Source organism: Bombina bombina, chromosome 7, assembly GCF_027579735.1.
Source record: "Bombina bombina isolate aBomBom1 chromosome 7, aBomBom1.pri, whole genome shotgun sequence".
In the NCBI taxonomy this organism is placed as follows: Eukaryota; Metazoa; Chordata; class Amphibia; order Anura; family Bombinatoridae; genus Bombina; species Bombina bombina.
This window is the reverse complement of record NC_069505.1, coordinates 24,315,765-24,338,805: the sequence shown is the minus strand read 5'-3', so window position 1 is coordinate 24,338,805 and position 23,041 is coordinate 24,315,765. Positions and strand designations below refer to the sequence as shown.

Here is a 23,041-nt window from a genome sequence, read left to right as displayed (position 1 = left end):
ATATATATTTATGTGTTATATGTGTATATACATATATATTTATGTGTTATTATGTGTATATATATATATTTATGTTAGTATGTGTATATACATATATATTTATGTTAGTATGTGTATATACATAGATATTTATGTGTTACTATGTGTATATGCATAGATATTAATGTGCTAATATGGGTATATACATATATATTTATGTTAGTATGTGTATATACATATATATATTTATGTGTTACTATGTGTATATACATATATATTTATGTGTTACTATGTGTATATACATATATATTTATGTGTTACTATGTGTATACATATATATTTATGTTAGTATGTGTATACTACATATATATTATGTTAGTATGTGTATATACATATATATTTATGTGTTACTATGTGATATACATATATATTTATGTGTTACTATGTGTATTACATATATAATTATGTGTTACTATGTGTATATACATATATATTTATGTGTTACTATGTGTATATACATATATATTTATGTGTTACTATGTGTATATACATATATATTTATGTGTTACATGTGTATATACATATATATTTATGTGTTATTATGTGTATATATATATATATTTTATGTGTTACTATGTGTATTACCTATATATTTATGTGTTACTATGTGTATAGCATATATATTTATGTGTTACTATGTGTATATACATATATATATTTTATGTGTTACAATGTGTATATACATATATATTTATGTTATTATGTGTATATTACATATATATTTATGTTATATGCATATATAATTTATGTGTTACTATGTGTATATGCATAGATATTAATGTGCTAATATGGGTATATACATGTAATATAAGCACATACATATATATATATAATTTGCAGCCATCACTGCGCTTAGGTTCTGATGCTATCTCTGACAGCATCAGAACAAGGTTCCTATTGGATCCTATGGAAGTGCACTCTCGTGAGCGCAATGCTTTCCAGCAAAGCAAACAGAAGCTCGCGTTCACATTGCTGACAATTTGTAATAGCAGAGCACAAATATCCCCTTCACTAAAGTGATATTTAGCACTTCACTTATAATCTGGCACTAAGTTGTTGTTTTAAGTTCTGATAACATTACAAATCAGTTGCTTGTTTAGGATTCTCATCCAACAAAGTACTTTTCGTTATTTTTTGTATTTTTATTTCTTTCTTTAATTTACTTCTTTAATAAATAAATAAAAAAATCCAATATCAAAAATAGGCCAATTGTTATGTGGGTTGAAGGGGGTAATTTGTATGTGGCTAATCCTCTATTTTTGCACTAATTTCTTTCTATAAATGGTAAGTCAGCATGTTAAAGGGGAGCGGACAAATATAAACCGTAAATAGGAGCTTCATCAAAAAGTAATAAACCTCCTTATCTAACAAACAAGAACTATATGGGGGATATAAAATCCCCTTTTAAATGAGCTTCTTACAAATTAGCCAGCAACTGTCTTTGTATACTCTACTTTTAACAGACTGAGCAGCGCAATTTTATTTTACAGCCTAATTTTATTTACAGAACGTGCCTATGAGGGAGGTGGCACAGTCTGCTTGAGTTATCATTGTATCTAGATAATAAATCATCTGCACATTCCTGCAGTGGAACGCTTGGATTTACTGTATCTTTATATGCTTCTGACTTTTTGCAGAATTATTTCATTAGAATCCAATCCATTGAAAACTCAGCAGTAATACATTTATCAGATGCTCTTCAAATGCATTTGGATACAAAGTTTTACTGCTGTATTAAAGATATGCTATTGTTAAGTGTTAATTATATTAAGGATTAAAATTAGTTAAAGGGACAGTAAACACCAGAATTTTTGTTGTTTAAAAAGGTAGATAATCCCTTTATTACCCATTCCCCAATTTTGCATAACCAACACTGTTATAATAATATACTTTTTACCTCTGTGGTTACCTTGTATCTATGCCTCTGCAAACTGCCCCCTTATTTCAGTTAATTTGACAGACTTGCATTTTTAGCCAATCAGTGCTTGCTCTTAGGAGCTTCACGTGCCGGAGCTCAATGTTATCTATATGAAACACATGAACTAACGCCCTCTAGTGGTGAAAAACTGTCAAAATGCTTTCTGATTAGAGGCAGTCTTCAAGGTCTAAGAAATTAGCACATGAACCTCCTGGATTTAGCTTACAACTAAGAATACCAAGAGAACAAAGCAAAATTGGTAATAAAAGTAAATTGGAAAGTTGTTTAAAATTACATGCCCTATTTAAATCATAAAAGATTTTTTGTGACTTTACTGTGCCTTTAATTAGAAAATTAGTAAAAAAAAAAAATAATAATTGTTGTCAGTATTATTTAAAGGAATGCTAAAGTCAAAATTACACTTTCATCATTCAGATAAAGCAAGCGGTTTAAAGAAAAAGCTTTCGGATTTACTTTCATTTTCAATTGGGCACAGTGATTTTCTATACAGACTTTGAGGCATCAGCGACTACTGAGCATGTGCAAGAGATCAGAGTGTATAGGTATATGAGTCTGTGATTAGCTTGATGGCTGTCACATGATACAGTTATATGCAACACTGTCCTGAAGGCACCAGTTACTACTGAGCCTCGTGCAAGAGATCAGTGTATACGTATATGGGTCTGTGATTATCTGATTACTGTCACATGATACAGTTATATGCACACTTACTGAGGCACCAGTTACTACTGAGCATGTGCAAGAGATCACAGTGTATTATTTATATGAGTCTGTGATTAGCTGATGGCTGTCATATGATACAGTTATATGCACACTTACAGAGGCACCAGTTACTACTAAGCATGCACAAGAGATCACAGTGTATACGTATATGAGTCTGTGATTGGCTGATGGCTGTCACATGATACAGTTATATCACACTTACTGAGGCACCAGTTACTACTGACCCTGTGCAAGAGAACACAGTGTATACCTGTATATGAGTCTGTGATTGGCTGATGGCTGTCACATGATATAGTTATATGCATACTTACGGAGGCACCAGTTACTACTGAGCATGTGCAATAGATCACACTGTATAAGTATATGAGTCTGTAATTAGCTGATGGCTGTCACATGATACAGTTATATGCACACTGTACTGAGGAACCAGTTACTACTAGAGCATGTGCAAAAGATCACAATGTATACGTATATGAGTCTGTGATTGGCTGATGGCTGTCACATGATACAGTTATATTGCACACTGTCTGAGGCACCAGCTCCTAGCTGAGCATGTGCAAGAGATCACAGTGTATACGTATATAAGTCTGGTGATTAGCTGATGGCTATCACATGATACAGTTATATGCACACTGTCTGAGGCACCAGTTACTACTGAGCATGTGCAAGAGATCACAGTGTATACGTATATGAGTCGGTGATTAGCTCATGACTGTCACATGATACAGTTATATGCACACTGAGGCACCAGCTTCTACTGAGCATGTGCAAGAGATCACAGTGTATATGTATATGAGTCTGTGATTAGCTGATGGCTGGTCACATGATACGTTATATGCAAACTGTCTGAGGCACCAGTTACTACTGAGCATGTGCAAGAGATCCCCATGTATACGTATATGAGTCTGTGATTGGCTGATGGCTGTCACATGATACAGTTATATGCACACTGTCTGAGGCACCAGTTACTACTGAGCATGTGCAAGAGATCACAGTGTATATGTATATGAGTCTGTGATTAGCTGATGGCTGTCACGTGATACAGATATATGCACACTGTATGAGGCACCAGTTACTACTGAGCATGTGCAAGAGATCACAGGTGTATACGTATATGAGTCTGTGATTAGCTGATTGCTGTCACATGATACAGATATATGCACACTGAGGCACGAGCTCCTACTGAGCATGTGCAAGAATTCCCAGTGTATTACTTATAGGAGACTGGGATTCGCTGATGCCTGTCACATGATACAGGAGGCAGGGAAAATGGAGGGATTTTGAAACTTGTCAGAAAAATCTATTACACATTTGAAATTCATAGTAGGTGCTATTGTTTTGTCTTCAAATTGTGTTCTGTTGATTATGCTGTTCTGCTTGTATGTAATTGGCCTTTACGATTAAAAAAAACCCAACACATTTCACACACATAATGCAGCCAACATAACACTGCATTACATTTCTGTCACGCTTTACTTTTGCTTAAGCACATTTGTGCATCTGTGAACATTCTTACAAATGTATTTTTATTACAGTTTTTATCAAGATTTTGATTTTAGATTATTGTTATGTTATTAATACAGCCATATATATTTTCTTAGCAGTGCTTAGGATGAATTAAATGATATAGGAAGAAGCTGGATGAGATTTTTTTTTCGTAATTAATTACAAAGTATTCGGTGCTACAGTCAAATGCGTCAGTGGATATATTGACCAAGTATTGTGCATAATTCAATTGGCAATTAAAAAGCTATTTTTTCTTCTTTAGATATCATGCAGCTGTTTTGACCACCATATCACAGGAAGCAACGTACATAAATTATTACTTATCTTAGCGCTTCAGTCAATTGTTTTAGTAAAATGAATTGTTTAATACTTATGTGTGCAATGTATCAATATGTATTGCCAACTTTACTGTACTCCGCAGAGTGCAACGCTAGTAGGCCCTCATATCAATACAGGCCTCTAATTTGTTTACTTCAATTGAAAATAATAATTGAAATACCCATAATGACATCACAAAGTCAAAATGCGTTGAGTTCACTGACTGAGAGAAGAGTTTTTTAAAAAACAGCTAATCATTGACATTTGAGCTTCCCACAAATAAGTATTTTTAGGATTTATAAGGGAATTTTGGGCAGGTAAAAATTACAAGTAATTTTCTGAGCTTGTGGATACCATTATTAATATGGTATTTGGTAGCAAATACTTTCAAATCTCTGCAATTGTTCAAAACATAATTAACAATCCATTATAGACTATTTTTCTTCCTAAAAATATAGAAGTTAACTTTTAAAATGTTTTCTTTTAAGATTTTGTATTAATGCAATGTTTTTGAATTCCATCTCCATGAAAAAAATGTTATAATTACAAAACATATATACATATTATTGCTAGGCACTTTGGCATTGCACAGGTTTGTGGAGGGCTTGTGATTAAGAAAATACTCTTTAGTTATATTGATGATTATACCAAATTTCTTTCCTGATTTTCCTAACATAAAACATTCAAAATTTAAATGCAGTACACAAGGCTTTTTGTTTTTCAGAAAAAGATTTTAAAAGTTGATAAAGAGTAATACTGTAATTGTTGAGAAATGAACACATCTAATTTATGAATGCTTATTGTATTTTCCCTAATATAATGTATTACTCCTGGTTAAAGTATGAGAATCACAAATATTTCTTACTATGTGAAGTTGCAAGTAGTCTCCCAGACCAGAGGCACTGTCCACTCGGAGTAAGACGTCGTCCTTCTGTTGAGTGGTAAAACCAACAGGCAAGTCGATCTGCCCTCGTACTTGGTCGGTCGTTGGGAGGCCAGGTGTATGTGATGAGGGGCTCCACCGCTTCCCAAAGTATATATGTTGTGCCAGCTGAAAGAAAGAGAAAAAAATATTTGAGGTTCTATAGAAAAAAAATTTTCACCGACACAGAGTCAAATAAAGACAGAAGACATAAACTTGTATATTGCTCACTACTGCCCCTATTAGCCCTAATAGTGCTCACGACCACTCATAACAATGGTTATATTGCTTACTTTGTTACTACCAGCTCTTATCTTGCTCATGCTACTCTTGGCAAGCTCTTATATTATTCATGCCACTACTAATAGCTATTATATTGCTCATGCCACTCCTAACAGCTATTATATTGCGTATGTCACTTGAGCAGCTCTTATAATGCTCATGTGAGTCTGAGCAGCTCTTATATTGTTTAAAATGCTCCTAGCAGCTTTTATATTATTAATGCCACTCCTAGTAGCTCTCATATTGCTTGTGTCACTCTGATCAGCTCTTACATTGCTCAGAATGCTCCAAGCTTATATTATTCATCCAACTCCTAGAAGCTATTATTTTTCTCATGCCACCCGGGCAGCTATTATATTGCTCATTCGACTTCTAGCAGCTCTTATATTGTCTCCTCTAACTCTACACAGCTGTTATATTGCTCATGCCCAGACCTAACAGCTATTGTATTGCTCATGGCACTCCTACAGCTCTTATATTGCTCATTACACTAGTACCCAGCTATATTGCTCAGAATGCTCCTAGCAGCTCTTATATTATTCATGCCACTAGGTAACAGCTATTGAATTGCTAATGCCACTCCAAGCAGCTGTTATATTGCTCATGCCACTCCTAACAGCTATTATATTGCTTATGTCACTCATAGCAGCTCTTATATTGCTTATGACACTACTTACAGCTATTATAATTGCTCATGATACTCCTAACAGCTCTTATTTTGCTCATGACTCTACTAACAGCTCTTATATTGCTCATATTGCTTACACCAATTATAGAAGCTCTAATATTGATCACACTGCTCCTAACAGTATTTTTATTGCTCCACACAGCCTCCAAGAAGTTCTTACATTGCTTACAACCCTCCTTACAGTTTTTTTATGTTCCCACCATTACTCCTAGCAATTCCTTAATAACTTGCACTGCCCCTATCAGCTTTTATATTGCTCAAATTATACCTAGCTGTGCTTATAGTATCCACACCACTAATACCAGTTTAAATAGTGCTTACACTTGTTATAGTAACTTTTGTATTTCTCACAATAGTCCTTGCAAATGTTTTATTGCTCATACTCCTAAAACCCCCATCACCAGTTCTCTCACACCGATTACCCCACCACCACACCATCTACAATGCTCCTAGCAGCTTTTATATTATTCATGCCACTCCTAGCAGCTCTCAAATTGCTTATGTCACACTGATCAGCTCTTATATTGCTCAGAATGCTCCAAGCTTATATTATTCATCCAACTCCTAGAAGCAATTATATTGCTCATGCCACCTGAGCAGCTATTATATTGCTCATTAGACTTCTAGCAAGCTCTTATATGCTCCTGTAACTCTACACAGCTGTTATATTGCTCATGCCAAACCTAACAGCTTTTGTATTGCTCATGACACTCCTAACAGCTCTTATATTGCTCATGACACTAGTACCAGCTATTATATTGCTCAGAATGCTCCTAGCAGCTCTTATATTATTCATGCCACTTGCAACAGCTATCGTATTGCTCATGATACTCCTAACAGCTCTTATATTGCTCATGACTCTACTAACAGCTATTATATTGCTCATAATACTCCTAACAGCTCTTATTTTGCTCATGACTCTACTAACAGCTATTATATCGCTCATGCCACTAGTAGCAGCTCTTATATTGTTCATGCCACTCTCAGCAGCTCTTATATTGCTCAGAATGCTCCTAGCGGCTCTTATATTATTTATGCCACTCCAGCTTATATATTGCTCATGTCACTCCGAAAGCTTATATTTTTCACATAGCTCCTAGCAACTTGCGTATTGCTTATACTGTCCCTATTAGCTCTTATATTGCTCATATTGCTTATACAATGATAGAAGCTCTACCTATTGATCACACTGCTCCTAACAGTATTTTGTATTGCTCCACACAGCTCCAAGAAGTTCTTACATTGCTCACAACCCTCTTAGCAGTTTTCTATGTTCCCACAATTGCTCCTAGCAGTTCCTTAATAACTCACACTGCCCCTATCAGCACTTATATTGCTTACATTATACCTAGCTGTACTTATCCACACCACTAATACCAGTTTAAATAGTGCTTACACTTTTTCTAGTAACTTTTATATTTCTCACAATAGTCCTTGCAATGTTATATTGCTCACACCCCCTAAAATCCATCTCCAGTTCTCTCACACCGCTTGCCCCACCACCACACCATCTACAATGCTCCCCCCTACCACACCACCCTTTTCTTTCCCATACTCATTACCTAGTCCTTATCTCTACCTACCATCCCAATATTTTCTGATCGCTTAGTTTTTGATACTCCAGCTGAAAAACAGCTGTTGTGTGGGCTTCATATAGATGCAGTCTTGATGATAAGTGGGAGAGTCTCATTTAACATCTCTGCTGTGAAAGCTCTATATATAGCATCTCCTACCTCCTTTATTTTTTTTGTGCTCTGTACTAGTGCTCCTTTAACCCCTCTTGTGTCAGAGCTCTGCACAGTGTGATATTAACCCTTCTTCTGCCAAACCCTATAAAACCCACAATATACTATTCTTGCCATAACCTGATATACAAGATTATGGGGACCAGGACACTTTTATAGGGCTTTACTATAAATCTGTAGCATTGAGATTTATATTTCTACAAAAATCCCTGTTAAATTATGACAAGTGTAGATGTGTTACATTTATTCTCACTTATACTGCATAATGTTCATTGTAAAAGCATTAAATCTCCAACCTACAAAGTTACACTGAACTTTATGAATGCCTGTAGGAAATTTTTACTCAATGGTTTTTTTTCCCTTCGCGTAATGGCTTCCATAACAAAACCCACAGAGCTCTACCTCTCTCCTTTAATAGAATTCTCCCCAGTTAATTACTGGCCCCTGTTGTGAACACAGTGAGTTGGGGAGGAGAAGTTCTCCTTTAATTAAAAAATGATAACGAGCTCTAATTTCACATAGTATGGGGTTGGTGGGAGGAAGGAGAGTGCAGAGGAAAAGGGAACATAGAATGAGAGAGCAGCAGATGGGGGAGATATACACCTTCCATTAGGTGTTAATGACCTTTAATATAAAGAAAGATAGAAATTGCATGCAAGAGAAAGACGGAAGGTGTGAGAGGAATACGAGAAAAGGAAACATACGCCTTTCATTAGGAAGTGTTAATGACTTGTAAAAGCTGATAAGGGGGGTGGGGTGGAGCTGCAGAAGGTGAGGTGAGGAGAAATGGAGAAAATTCAAAGGTTGGATAGAGAGAAGAAGTGGAACGTATGGGGGGGGGGGGAAGAGATATAGAGAGTTGGATACGGAGATGAGACAAATTAGAGAGAATTAGGAAAGTGGAGGGGACACAGAGAAAGGATGAGAAACTTTGATATTGATAAGAACCAAAGGCCCATAAATTCTTCACATATTGTTTTTTTATTCATTCTTAAGATACCCCAGATATTCTTATATTCCCTTATGGTACTTGTACTTACCACATCTAACAAAAGGCTGTTCCATGAATAAACTACCTACTCTAAAGACACAATATAGGCTAGCATCATTTTGACTCTTATTTATTAGCACAGAATTATTTCTCCCATGACAAAGAGTTTACTAGACATTGCAGTAGCCACTTTTAGTGGACTAGAGAGCTCTTATGATATATTGTTGCTGGCTGACCAAGATTGATTACCTCACCTGTGGCGCCCCAAAATTGTTGTAACAGTGTGTGTGACGTCTATGTAACATGTACCACTTTGTATAAGAAAAATCAAATCTATGATTTGCCCTCAAAACAGGTTTGTGTATTTATTTATTTTATGTCTGTTTATATCAGTCTATGGGGTAGATTTCTTAAGCTCGCCGGAAACTTAAGTTAAGAAGCAGCGGTTACAGACCTTTTTAACTCATCCGTCACCTCTGAGGAGGCAGACAGCAATCAGACCCGATCAGATACGATCAGGATGATGACACCTCCAGCTAGAGGCCGATTGGCCACGAATTATGCAGGGGGCGGCATTGCACAAGCATTTCACTAGAGTGTATGTGTATGCTGTTGGCATTAGCGTTGCCGGAGCGGACCATTATTCGATGCAGCAAATAATGTCCATCTGGCATTTGATAAATCGGCCCCCTGTGTGTTTATATGTGTGTGTATGCATTTATTGCATGTGTATTTATAAGTGTGTGTATGCATTTATTGGATGTGTGTTTACATGTGTGTGTATGCATTTATTGCATGCGTGTTTATATGTGTGTATGCATTTATTGCATGAGTGATTTATATGTGTGTGTATGCATTTATTGAATGTGTATTTATATGTGTGTGTATGCATTTATTGCATGTGTGTTTATAATGTGTGTGATGCATTTATTGCATGTGTGTTTATATGTGTGTGTATGCATTTATTGCATGTGTGTTTATATGTGTGTGTATGCATTTATTGCATGTGTGTTTATATGTGTGTGTATGCATTTATTGCATGTGTGTTAATATGTGTGTGTATACATTTATTGCATGAGTGTTTACATGTGTGTGTATGCATTTATTGCATGTGTGTTTATATGTGTGTGTATGCATTTATTGCAAGTGTGTTTATATGTGTGTGTATGCATTTATTGCACGTGTGTTTATATGTGTGTGTATGCATTTATTGCATGTGTCTTTATATGTGTGTATGCATTTATTGCATGAGTGTTTACATGTGTGTGTATGCATTTATTGCATGTGTGTTTATATGTGTGTGTATGCATTTATTGCAAGTGTGTTTATATGTGTGTGTATGCATTTATTGCATGTGTGTTTATAGTGTGTATGCATTTATTGCATGTGTATTTATATGTGTGTATGCATTTATTGCATGAGTGTTTATATGTGTGTGTGTATGCATTTATTGCAGGTGTGTTTATATGTGTGTGTATGCATTTATTGCATGTGTGTTTATATATGTGTGTATGCATTTATTGCATGTGTGTATGCATTTATTGCATGTGTGTTTATGTGTGTATGCATTTATTGCATGTGTGTTTATATGTGTGTGTATGCATTTATTGCAAGTGTGTTTATATGTGTGTGTATGTATCTATTGCATGTGTGTTTATGCATTTATTGCATGTGTGTTTATATGTGTGTGTATGTATTTATTGCATGTGTTTTTATTCATTCATTGCATGTGTGTTTATATCAGTGTGTGTGTTCTGTGTTTATATTAGTGTGTGTTTATATAAGTTTGTGTGCATTTATTTCAGTTTGTGTGTGAATATATGAGTGTGTGTTTATATAAGTTTGTCTGTGTGTGTGTTTCTATGAGCTTGTGCATATGTGTGTTTATATAAGTATGTGTGTATGCATGTTTATATGAGTAGGTGTATATATGTGTGTTTATGGTGTGTTTGTGTGTGCCTAGGTGTGCTTATATGTGTGTATATAAGTGTGCATGTAAAGTGTGTTTATATGTTTGCATAAATGGTGTGTTTTGTGAGTATGTGTGTTTATATATATAAATATATATATTTGTGTGTGTTTTTAAAAGCTTGTGTGTATGTATGTGTATATATGTGTTTATTTAAGTATGTGTGTTTATATAAGTATGTGTGTATGTGTATATAAGTACAGTATGTGTATATATGTGTTTATATAAGTATGTGTGTTTTATAAAGTGTGTTTATATAAGTATGTGTATATGCATGTGTATATAAGAGTGTCTATGCATGTCTGTTTATTGTGTGTGTGTGTGTGTGTGTGCGCAGCCTATACATACATATATGAACATCATTGTCTTCTTTTTAGAACACATAGAGGAGACATGTCTGTCCCTCCACGTACTCTTGCTCGTTCATCACTGTCTGTCTGATTACCTGCATGTGGCATTATCAGAGCAGGGAACGAGGTGAAAAGGACAGAGAGCAAGCGGGTAGGCATGAACGAGCTATGAGGATTGAGAATAAAAAAGAGGGGGGCTTGTGTAAAAAGAATGATGAGGTGGGTGGAAGGGGGGGGGGGTGGCTGGGAACAAATGAAAAAAAAGGTATTGATGCAGACGAGAGAAATAGCCACAGAAAAAGGGAAATGTGTAAGTACGATTTGTCTAAATATCAGTGAAATTCTATTTTTTATTGTTACGTGACTTAATAAAACCTAGGTTTCTCATTTATGTCTTTTTAAAATCAGGGTGTACGATGGTCGTCATTTTTTGTGAAATTTATTCAAGTCAGTAACGCATCCACAGAATCCTTTGCAATTATTGCCGCATTAGACTAAAACAGCAATCAACACCTTCTCATCAAATGGATATTCAAAGCAATCCCACCCAAGTTACAAAGATACATTTCAAGCACTCAAAATATGAAAAATGTGTTTGCTTAAAAATTCAACCTAGAAAATTGATTTATGGTATCTCAGTAATATAACTGAATAATATCATAATAATTGTATAATATAACTGAATAATCTAATAATAATAATACTTTTATAATATAATTCATAATATATAAAACAATATTAAAAATCTATTTTTTAATAATACATTAGAATGGTAATTAAAATATATAAAATAATAACATTATTTCACAATATTATATTATATTTTTTATTTAGTCATTATAGAATAATAACATTATATTATTTTATATTATATTATCCTTCTATTTAAATAATAACATTTAGTTTTCAATATTTAATTGTATTTCTCTGCTTCAAATTACATATATTTCCCCCCTACATGTAAATATGTGAAAAGATAGCTACACTAGATTTTTCTTTCCATAAATGTGTTGTAGATGATCCATTCATATCGCCCATCTGGGAGTGATTTTGTAACAATTTATAGTTTTGCTTATTTTTTAAATAACATTGTGTGATTTCCAGGCTCCTACCCAAGCCCCAAAGTTGTAGATGTATACTGATGTATACAACCTTCACATTGTTTCTGTTTGTATAATGGGTCTATTCATATGCAGGGGAGGTTCTGCTCTCAGCCCCTTTCAGTGGGTGTCCCAGCCTAACCTCATCAACAGAGCTAAAATGGGAGCTTCTAAGTAAGTTTTTAAAAGGTTTTATACTGAATTTTTATATCAGTATCTGTGTATATTATTCTTTATAGTAGTGTCTATTACATGCAGTTATATGAAAATGAGTGTATACTGTCCCTTTAATAAGTGTTGATTCTCTTTCATCCTTTTAAAGGGACATGGAACCCAACAATTTTCTTTAATGATTCAGATAGAGGATACAATTTTAAAATAGTTTCCAATTTACTTCTATTATCAAATTTGCTATGTTTGGAGCATTACATGACAGGAACTAGTGCTGCCATCTAGTGCTCTTGCTAATGTATAACATTGTTATAAAACTGCTGCCATCTAGTGCTCTTGCTAATGGTATAACATTGTTATAAAACTGGCTGCCATCTAGTGCTCTTGCTAATGTATAACATTATTATAAAACTGCTGCCATCTAGTGCTCTTGCTAATGTATAACATTGTTACAAAACTGCTGCCATCTAGTGCTCTTGCTAATGTATAACATTGTTACAAAACTGCTGCCATCTAGTGCTCTTGCTAATGTATAACATTGTTACAAAACTGCTGCCATCTAGTGCTCCTGCTAATGTATAAATTATAAAACTACTGTCATCTAGTGCTCCTGCTAATGTATAACATTATTATAAAACTGCTGCCATCTAGTGCTCTTGCTAATGTATAACATTGTTACAAAACTGCTGCCATCTAGTGCTCTTGCTAATGTATAACATTTTACAAAACTGCTGCCATCTAGTGCTCTTGCTAATGTATAACATTGTTACAAAACTGCTGCCATCTAGTGCTCCTGCTAATGTATAACATTATTATAAAACTGTTGCCATCTAGTGTTCTTGCTAATGTATAACATTATTATAAAACTTCTGCCATCTAGTGCTCTAGCTAATGTATAACATTGTTATAAAACTGCTGCCATCTAGTGCTCTTGCTTATGTATAACATTATTATAAAACTGCTGCCATCTAGTGCTCTTGCTAATGTATAACATTATTATAAAACTGCTGCCATCTAGTGCTCTTGCTAATGTATAACATTATTATAATACTGCTGCCATCTAGTGATCTTGCTAATGTATAACATTATTATAAAAACTGCTGCCATCTAGTGCTCTTGCTAATGTATAACATTATTACAAAGCTGCTGCCATCTAGTGCTCTTGCTAATGTATAAAATTATTATAAAAACTGCTGCCATCTAGTGCTCTTGCTAATGTATAACATTATTACAAAGCTGCTGCCATCTAGTGCTCTTGCTAATGTATAACATTATTATAAAACTGCTGCCATCTAGTGCTCTTGCTAATGTATAACATTATTACAAAGCTGCTGCCATCTAGTGCTCTTGCTAATGTATAACATTATTACAAAGCTGCTGCCATCTAGTGCTCTTGCTAATGTATAACATTATTATAAAACTGCTGCCATCTAGTGCTCTTGCTAATGTATTACATTGTTATAAAACTGCTGCCATCTAGTGCTCTTGCTAATGTATAACATTATTATAAACTGCTACCATCTAGTGCTCTTGTAATATATAACATTATTATAAAACTGCTGCCATCTAGTGCTCTTGATAATGTATAAAATTATTATAAAACTGCTGCCATCTAGTGCTCTTGTTAATGTATAACATTATTATAAACTGCTACCATCTAGTGCTCTTGCTAATGTATAACATATTATAAAACTGCTGTCATCTAGTGCTCCTGCTAATGTATAACATTATTATAAAACTGCTGCCATCTAGTGCTCTTGCTAAGGTATAACATTGTTATTAAAACTGCTGCCCAACTAGTGCTCTTGCTCATGGTATAACATTGTTATAAAAATGCTGCCATCTAGTGCTCTTGATATGTATAACATTGTTATAAAACTGCTGCCATCTAGTGCTCTTGATTTGTATAACATTGTTATAAAACTGCTGCCATCTAGTGCTCTTGCTAATGTATAACATTATTATAAAACTGCTGCCATCTAGTGCTCTTGCTAATGTATAACATTATTATAAAACTGCTGCCATCTAGTGCTCCTGCTAATGTATAACATTATTATAAAACTGCTGCCATCTAGTGCTCTTGCTAATGTATAACATTATATAAACTGCTGCCATCTAGTGCTCTTGCTAATGTATAACTTATTATAAAAACTGCTGCCATCTAGTGCTCCTGCTAATGATAAACATTATTATAAAACTGCTGCCATCTAGTGCTCTTGCTAATGTATAACATTGTTATAAAACTGCTACCATCTAGTGCTCTTGCTAATGTATAACAGTATTATAAAACTGCTGCCATCTAGTGCTCCTGCTAATGTATAACTGTAATGTAAAACTGCTGCTATATAGTGCGGCAGACACGTGCACACTCCTGAGCTTACCTTTCTGCTTTTTAACAGAGGATAACAAGAAAATAAAGAAAACGTAATAATAAAAGTAAATTTGACAATTGTTTAAAATAGTATTTTCTATCTGAATCACAAAAGAAAAAAGTAGGTTTTATGCTCCCTTTAAAATTAAAAAAGCTCATATGTTACAATATAGAAATTAGACACGTGTATTTGGAGTTTTGTTCACCTTCGAATGCGGGAAGAGGCGTCTTTTTGTTTTGCTCAGCCTATTTTCATCATGGATTTGCACAGATTTTAGTGCGTTGCTGTTGCACAAGAATAAATGGGCAATGAAAATAGCAGAGCGGTACGAAGATCCGCCTTTTTTCGTCAATCAGAGGTGAGCAAAACTCCAAATACACTATAGAAATGCAACAATAATAAACCATTGGGAAATTCTATATTTTTTTTTCAATCTGTGTTTGGAACATGAATGTGTTTTGCAAATGACTATTTACTAATTATTATAAAATATAATTATTCATAGCTCACAATACAATCTTTTTCCGGTACCCTAACTAAAACCCACTGGGTAGATCTGTGTATTCATTTACAATTTGAGCTTAGAATTAATATTTCAGATATCACATAATGATAGTCCTACAACCTTCAGATATAACTTATAACATAACCAGACGACCTAAAAATATAATGTACTGAAGTAGTTATGCAATTGTATCAAAACACGTTGGACTTTCAGAAAGTGATTTAATATGCAGTTTTTTACCTTAATTTTAATGTTGTTTTAATTATTTTTCTAATTATATTATTCTAAATATGGGGTGGATTTCAATGTAGTCTATTGTGTTTATTGACTGTTTTTTGACTCTGAATGATCGGTATTGAATAATATCAGATCAACTTTTGTGATCACAATCAATCCAACCATGAATTATAAACTAAATATTGACAACAAATTGAACCAATTGTAAAAAAAACAGCGAAAGGGACTTTATAAATGACCAAACACCATTAGATGAATGATAACACACAATGGAAAAAATACATAACGATATCAGGCTACCCAATCTGGACATGCTTGAACATGAAAACAAGATGGTACAGACCTTGTCAACAATGGTGACAAATTTTTTGATGATGATCAAATTGTTCCAAAAACAATACTGAACATATTATCACATCAATTAAATGTAAATACATGAAGAACAACATATCTACATAGAAACCTGACAGTCGGGGAATTCAGAGTAAGAGGAGACAGAAGAGGGTACAATACAAGACCGGCAGAAGGAAATATTGGTGTCCTGATTGGTGAGATCGGCTGGGGCGGTGTGCAGAGCAGTTGTACTTTTTAGTGAATCGATTTGTGTTTGGCGATAAGCAGCCATTATCAGTCATTAACCACAGCAGGACGGGAGATGGGGATTGAATATCATGAGCGTTATCAAGTTCAGCTGTGTTTGATTCAATAAGATCATGATCGTTTTGATTAACAAAAAATAAATAACAACCAATCCCATTTGTTTTTATATCAAAGAAGAATTCTGGAAAGATTAGAATCAAGGTCTTATATTAAGGTTATATATTAATCATAATCGGCTAGTTTACGAGTTGTGTGTTAGAGTTTTAACGCTGAAAAAATGCCAATTTCAGCCATAAAAACAGTACGCAGCCCATTACGAGATAGAAGTACCGCAAGCATTTTCGCCCTGTAACGCTACATCAATCCACACTCTAAAAATTTCATTTTTCCGTGGGATTTCCATAGCGCCGTTATTACAAGTTGTTGCGGTGAGGCTAAAATGCTTGCGTTACAGCCAATACTGGACATCATCCAGTCTGCTATCTGAAAGCAGTAGTTATGAGTTTTGGCGCACAAAAAATGTTTCACAAAACTCATAACTAAACTGTTACAAAAGTACACTAACACCCATAAACTACCTATTAACCCCTATTCACCACCCTCCCGCATCGCAAATACTATTTAAAACTTATTAACCCCTAATCTGCCGACCGCCAACATCTCCGCCACTCTCATTAAAGTATATCAACCGCTATTTCCGCCGCTCACTGACACTGCCGCCACTATAATAAAGCTATTAACCCCCTATTCCGCCGCTGCCCGACATTGCCGACACTATAATAAAGTTATTAACCCCTATTCCGCACACTCCCAGACACCTCGCAACCACTAATAAAAAGTTATTACCCCTAAACCTTTGGCCTCCAACATCACCGCCACTAAATAAACCTATTAAACCCTAAACTGCCAGCCCCCCACATCGCAAAAAACTAATTTAAACTAATTAACCCCTAAAACTAACCTTAAAAAATAAATAAAAACTTACCTGCGAAATAAAAAAAACTACGTTTAAACTAGCAATTAACCTAACATAAATATTATACTAAAATAACTACCAATTAAATAAACTAAATTACACATTAAAAAAACTAATACTACTACAAAAAAATTAAGTCTAAAATTACAAAAAATAAAATAAATACTAAATTACGAAAAATAACAAACACTAAATTACCAAAAATAACAAACGAAATTATCAAAAATAAAATCAATTATACCTAATCTAATAGCCCTACAAAAATAAAAAATCCCCCCCAAAATAAAAAACACCCCCTAGCCTACAATAAACTACAAATAGCTTGTGATGTCGCGACTCACGAATAGTTCGCCGGCGAAAAGTTCCCGGCGAACATAGCTTGTTCAAGTTCGCCGCGGCGGGGGCGAACATATGCGATGTTCAATCCGCCCCCTATTCGTCATCATTGAGTAAACTTTGACCCTGTATCTCACAGTCTGCAGACACATTTCCCAGCCAATCAGCAGCAGACACTCCCTCCCAGACCCTCAGCAGCAGACACTCCCTCCCAGACCCTCCAGCAGCAGACACTCCCTCCAGACCCTCCCAGCTCCTGGACAGCAGCCATTTTAGATTCATTCTGATCCTGCCTTCTTAGTGAGAGGAGGAAACATGTAGCTGCTGCTGATTTTATAGGGAAATTGATAGCTAGGCTTGTGTATTCAGTGTCCACTACAGTCCTGAAGGACTCATCTGATCTCTGCTGTAAGGACAGCACCCCAAAAAGCCCTTTTTAGGGCTAGAAACATTTTTTTTTTTTTGCCTGTGTAATTCTTGACTGTGAAACATCAGTCTGCTAGTGTGATCTAATTGCAGTTGCCCTGCCTGCAGTGCCACCACTCATATCTGTTTTTTGTAAAAAAAAAACTTGACTGTGAAACATCAGTCTGCTAGTGTAAATCTAATAGCAGTTTGCCCTGCCTACCAGCGTGTGTGCCAGGCCCACTTGCCAAACTAGTGCCACCACTCATATGTCTGTAACAGTAGTGTAAATTTAAAAAAAAAAACTTTTTTGACTGTGAAACATCAGTCTGCTAGTGTAATCTAATTGCAGTTGGCCTGCCTGCAGCGTTGTGTGCCAGGCCGCACTTGCCAACTAGTGCCACCACTCATATCTGTTGTAACAGTAGTGTAAATTAAAAAAAAAAAAAACTTTTTTGACTGTGAAACATGTCTGCTAGTGTAATCTAATTGCAGTTGCCTGCCTGCCAGCATGTGTGCCAGGCCCACTTGCCAACTGAGTGCCACACTATATCTGTTGTAACAGTAGTGTAAAATTTAAAAAAAAAAAACTTTTTTTGACTGTGAAACATCAGTCTGCTAGTGTAATCTAATAGCAGTTGCCTGCCTGCACGCGTAGTGTGCCAGGCCCACCTTGCCACTAGTGCCACCACTCATATCTGTTGATACAGTAGTGTAATTTTTTTAAAAAAAAACTTTGGACTGTGAAAACATCAGTCTGCTAGTGTAATCTATTGCAGTTGCCTGCCTGCCTACCTGCCACGGTGTATGCCAGGCCACTTGCTAAGTGCCACCACTCATATCTGTTGTAACAGTAGTGTAAATGTAAACAAAAAAAAACGTTTTTGACTGTGAAACTTCAGTCTGCTAGTGTAATCTAATTGCAGTTGCCCTGCCTGCCAGCGTGTGTGCCAGGCCCCACTTGCTAAGTGCACCACTCATATCTGTTGTAACAGTAGTGTAATTTTATTTTAAAAAAAAACTTTTTTGACAGTGAAACATCAGTCTGCTAGTGTAATCTAATTGCAGTTGCCTGCCTGCCAGCGTGTGTGCCAGGCCCACTTGCCATCTAGTGCCACCACTCTATCTGTTGTAACAGTAGTGTAAATTTAAAAAAACCTTTTTTTGACCTGTGAAACATCAGTCTACTAGTGTAATCTAATTGCAGTTGCCTACCTGCCAGCGTATGTTGCCAGGCCACTTGCCAAATAGTGCCACCACTCACATCTGTTGTAACAGTAGTGTAAATTTTGTAAAAAAAAAAACTTTTTTGACTGTGAAACAATCAGTCTGCTAGTGTAATCTAATAGCAGTTGCCTGCCTGCCCAGCGTGTGTGCCAGGCCCACTTGCCAACTAGTGCCACCACTCATATCTGTTGTAACAGTAGTGTAAATTTAAAAAAAACAAACGTTTTTTGGACTGTGAAACCACAGTCTGCTAGTGTAATCTAATTGCAGTTGCCTGCCTGCCAAGACTGTGGTGTGCAAGGCCCACTTGCCAACTAGTGCCACCACTCATATCTGTTGTAACAGTAGTGTAAAATTTTTTAAAAAACCTTTTTTGACTGTGAAACATCCAGTCTGCTAGTGTAATCTAATTGCAGTTGCCTGCCTGCCAGCGTGTGTGCCAGCCCCTGCTAAGTGCCACCACTCACATCTGTTGTAACAGTAGTGTAAATTTAAAAAAATTAACTTTTTTGACAGTGAACATCAGTCTGCTAGTGTAATCTAATTGCAGTTTGCCTGCCTGCCTACCAGCGTGTGTGCAGGCCCACTTGCCAAACTAGTGCCACCACTCATATCTGTTGTAACAGTAGTGCAAATTTAAAAAAAAAAAACTTTTTTGACTGTGAAACATCAGTCCTACTAGTGTAATCTAATTGCAGTTCGCCTGCCTGCCAGCGTATGTGCCAGGCCCACTTGCCAACTAGTGCCACCACTCACATCTGTTGTAACAGTAGTGTAAATTTTGTAAAAAACCCTTTTTTGACTGTGAAACATCAGTCTGCTAGTGTAATCCTAATAGCAGTTGCCTGCCTGCCAGCGTGTGTGCCAGGCCCCACTTGCCAACTAGTGCCACCACTCATATCTGTTGTAACAGTAGTGTAAATTTTTAAAAAAAAACTTTTTTGACTGTAAAACATCAGTCTGCTAGTGTATCTAATTGCCAGTTGCCTGCCTGCCAGCGTGTGTACCAGGCCCACTTGCCAACTAGTGCCACCACTCATATCTGTTGTAACAGTAGTGTAACATTTTTAAAAAAACTTTTTTGACTGTGAAACATCAGTCTGCTAGTGTAATCTAATTGCATTTGCCTGCCTGCCAGCTGGTGTGCCAGGCCACTTGCTAAGTGCCACCACTCATATCTGTTGTAACAGTAGTGTAAATTTTTTTTTAAAAAACTTTTTTTGACTGTGAAACATCAGTCTGCTAGTGTAATCTAATTGCAGTTGCCTGCCTGCCAGCGTGTGTGCCAGGCCCACTTGCCATCTAGTGCCACCACTCATATCTGTTGTAACAGTATGTGTAAATTTAAAAAACCTTTTTTGACTGTGAAACATCAGTCCTACTAGTGTAATCTAATTGCAGTTGCCTGCCTGCCATGCGTATGTGCCAGGCCCACTTGCCAACTAGTGCCACCACTCACAATCTGTTGTACAGTAGTGTAAATTTTGTAAAAAAAAAACTTTTTTGACTGTGAAACATCAGTCTGCTAGTGTAATCTAATAGCAGTTTGCCTGCCTGCCAGCGAGTGATGCCAGGCCCACTTGCCAACTAGTGCCACCACTCATATCTGTTGTAACAGTAGTGTAAATTTAAAAAAAAAAAACGTTTTTGACTGTGAAACATCAGTCTGCTAGTGTAATCTAATTGCAGTTGCCTGCCTGCCAGTGTGTGTGCAAGGCCCACTTGCCAACTAGTGCCCACCACTCATATCTGTTGTACAGTAGTGTAAATTTTTTTAAAAAAAACTTTTTTGACTGTGAACATCAGTCTGCTAGTGTAATCTAATTGCAGTTGCACTGCCTGCCAGCGTGTGTGCCAGCCCACTTGCTAAGTGCCACCACTCACATCTGTTGTAACAGTAGTGTAAATTAAAAAAAATTAACTTTTTTGACAGTGAAACATCAGTCTGCTAGTGTAATCTAATTGCAGTTGCCTGCCTGCCTACCAGCGTGTGTGCCAGGCCCACTTGCCAACTAGTGCCACCACTCATATCTGTTGTAACAGTAGTGCAAATTTAAAAAAAAAAAAACTTTTTTGACTGTGAAACATCAGTCTACTAGTGTAATCTAATTGCAGTTGCCTGCTTGCCAGCGTATGTGCCAGGCCCACTTGCCAACTAGTGCCACCACTCACATCTGGTTGTAACAGTAGTGTAAATTTTGTAAAAAAAACCTTTTTTGACTGTGAAACATCAGTCTGCTAGTGTAATCTAATAGCAGTTGCCTGCCTGCCAGCGTGTGTGCCAGGCCCACTTGCCAACTAGTGCCACCACTCATATCTGTTTGTAACAGTAGTGTAAATTTTTAAAAAAAAACTTTTTTGACTGTAAAACATCAGTCTGCTAGTGTAATCTAATTGCAGTTGCCTGCCTGCCAGCGTGTTGTACCAGGCCCACTTGCCAACTAGTGCCACCACTCATATCTGTTGTAACAGTAGTGTAAATTTTTAAAAAAAAACTTTTTTGACTGTGAAACATCAGTCTGCTAGTGTAATCTAATTGCATTTGCCTGCCTGCCAGCTGGTGTGCCAGGCCCACTTGCTAAGTGCCACCACTCATATCTGTTGTAACAGTAGTGCAAATTTTTTTTTAAAAAACTTTTTTGACTGTGAAACATCAGTCTGCTAGTGTAATCTAATTGCAGTTGCCTGCCTGCCAGCGTGTGTGCCAGGCCCACTTGCCATCTAGTGCCACCCACTCATATCTGTTGTAACAGTAGTATGTAAATTTAAAAAAACCTTTTTTTGACTGTGAAACATCAGTCTACTAGTGTAATCTAATTGCAGTTGCCTGCCTGCCCAGCGTATGTGCCAGGCCCACTTGCCAACTAGTGCCACCACTCACATCTGTTTTAACAGTAGTGTAAATTTTGTAAAAAAAAACTTTTTTGACTGTGAAACATCAGTCTGCTAGTGTAATCTAATAGCAGTTGCCTGCCTGCCAGCGTGTGTGCCAGGCCCACTGCCAACTAGTGCCACCACTCATATCTGTTGTAACAGTAGTGTAAATTTAAAAAAAAAATAACTTTTTTGACTGTGAATTCATCAGTCTTGCTAGTGTAATCTAATTGCAGTTGCCTGCCTGCCAGTGTGTGTGCAAGGCCCACATGCCAACTAGTGCCACCACTCATATCTGTTGTAACAGTAGTGTAAATTTTTTAAAAAAACTTTTTTGACTGTGAAACATCAGTCTGCTAGTGTAATCTAATTGCAGTTGCCTTGCCTGCAGCGTGTGAGCCAGCCCCCACTTGCTAAGTGCCCACACTCACATCTGTTGTAACAGTAGTGTAAATTTAAAAAAATTAACTTTTTTGACAGTGAAACAATCAGTCTGCTAGTGTAATCTAATTGCAGTTGCCTGCCTACCAGCGTGTGTGCCAGGCCACTTGCCATCTAGTGCCACCACTCATATCTGTTGTAACAGTAGTGTAAATTTAAAAAAAAAAACTTTTTTGACTGTGAAACATCAGTCTACTAGTGTAATCTAATTGCAGTTTGCCTGCCTGCCAGCGTATGTGCCAGGCCCACTTGCCAACTAGTGCTACCACTCACATCTGTTGTAACAGTAGTGTAAATTTTGTAAAAAAAACTTTTTTGACTGTGA

At 36.2% G+C, this 23,041-nt stretch overlaps 1 protein-coding gene across 1 annotated transcript in view; it reads right to left on the bottom strand.

The window, feature by feature from the left end:
• Positions 1-23,041, bottom strand: part of LOC128665790 (neurexin-2-like) — a 581,704-nt gene that overhangs the window by 249,856 nt on the left and 308,807 nt on the right. Inside the window, 2 exon segments of the mRNA XM_053719990.1 lie at positions 5,391-5,477; positions 5,479-5,576. Coding sequence (XP_053575965.1) covers positions 5,391-5,477; positions 5,479-5,576 — 185 coding nt within the window.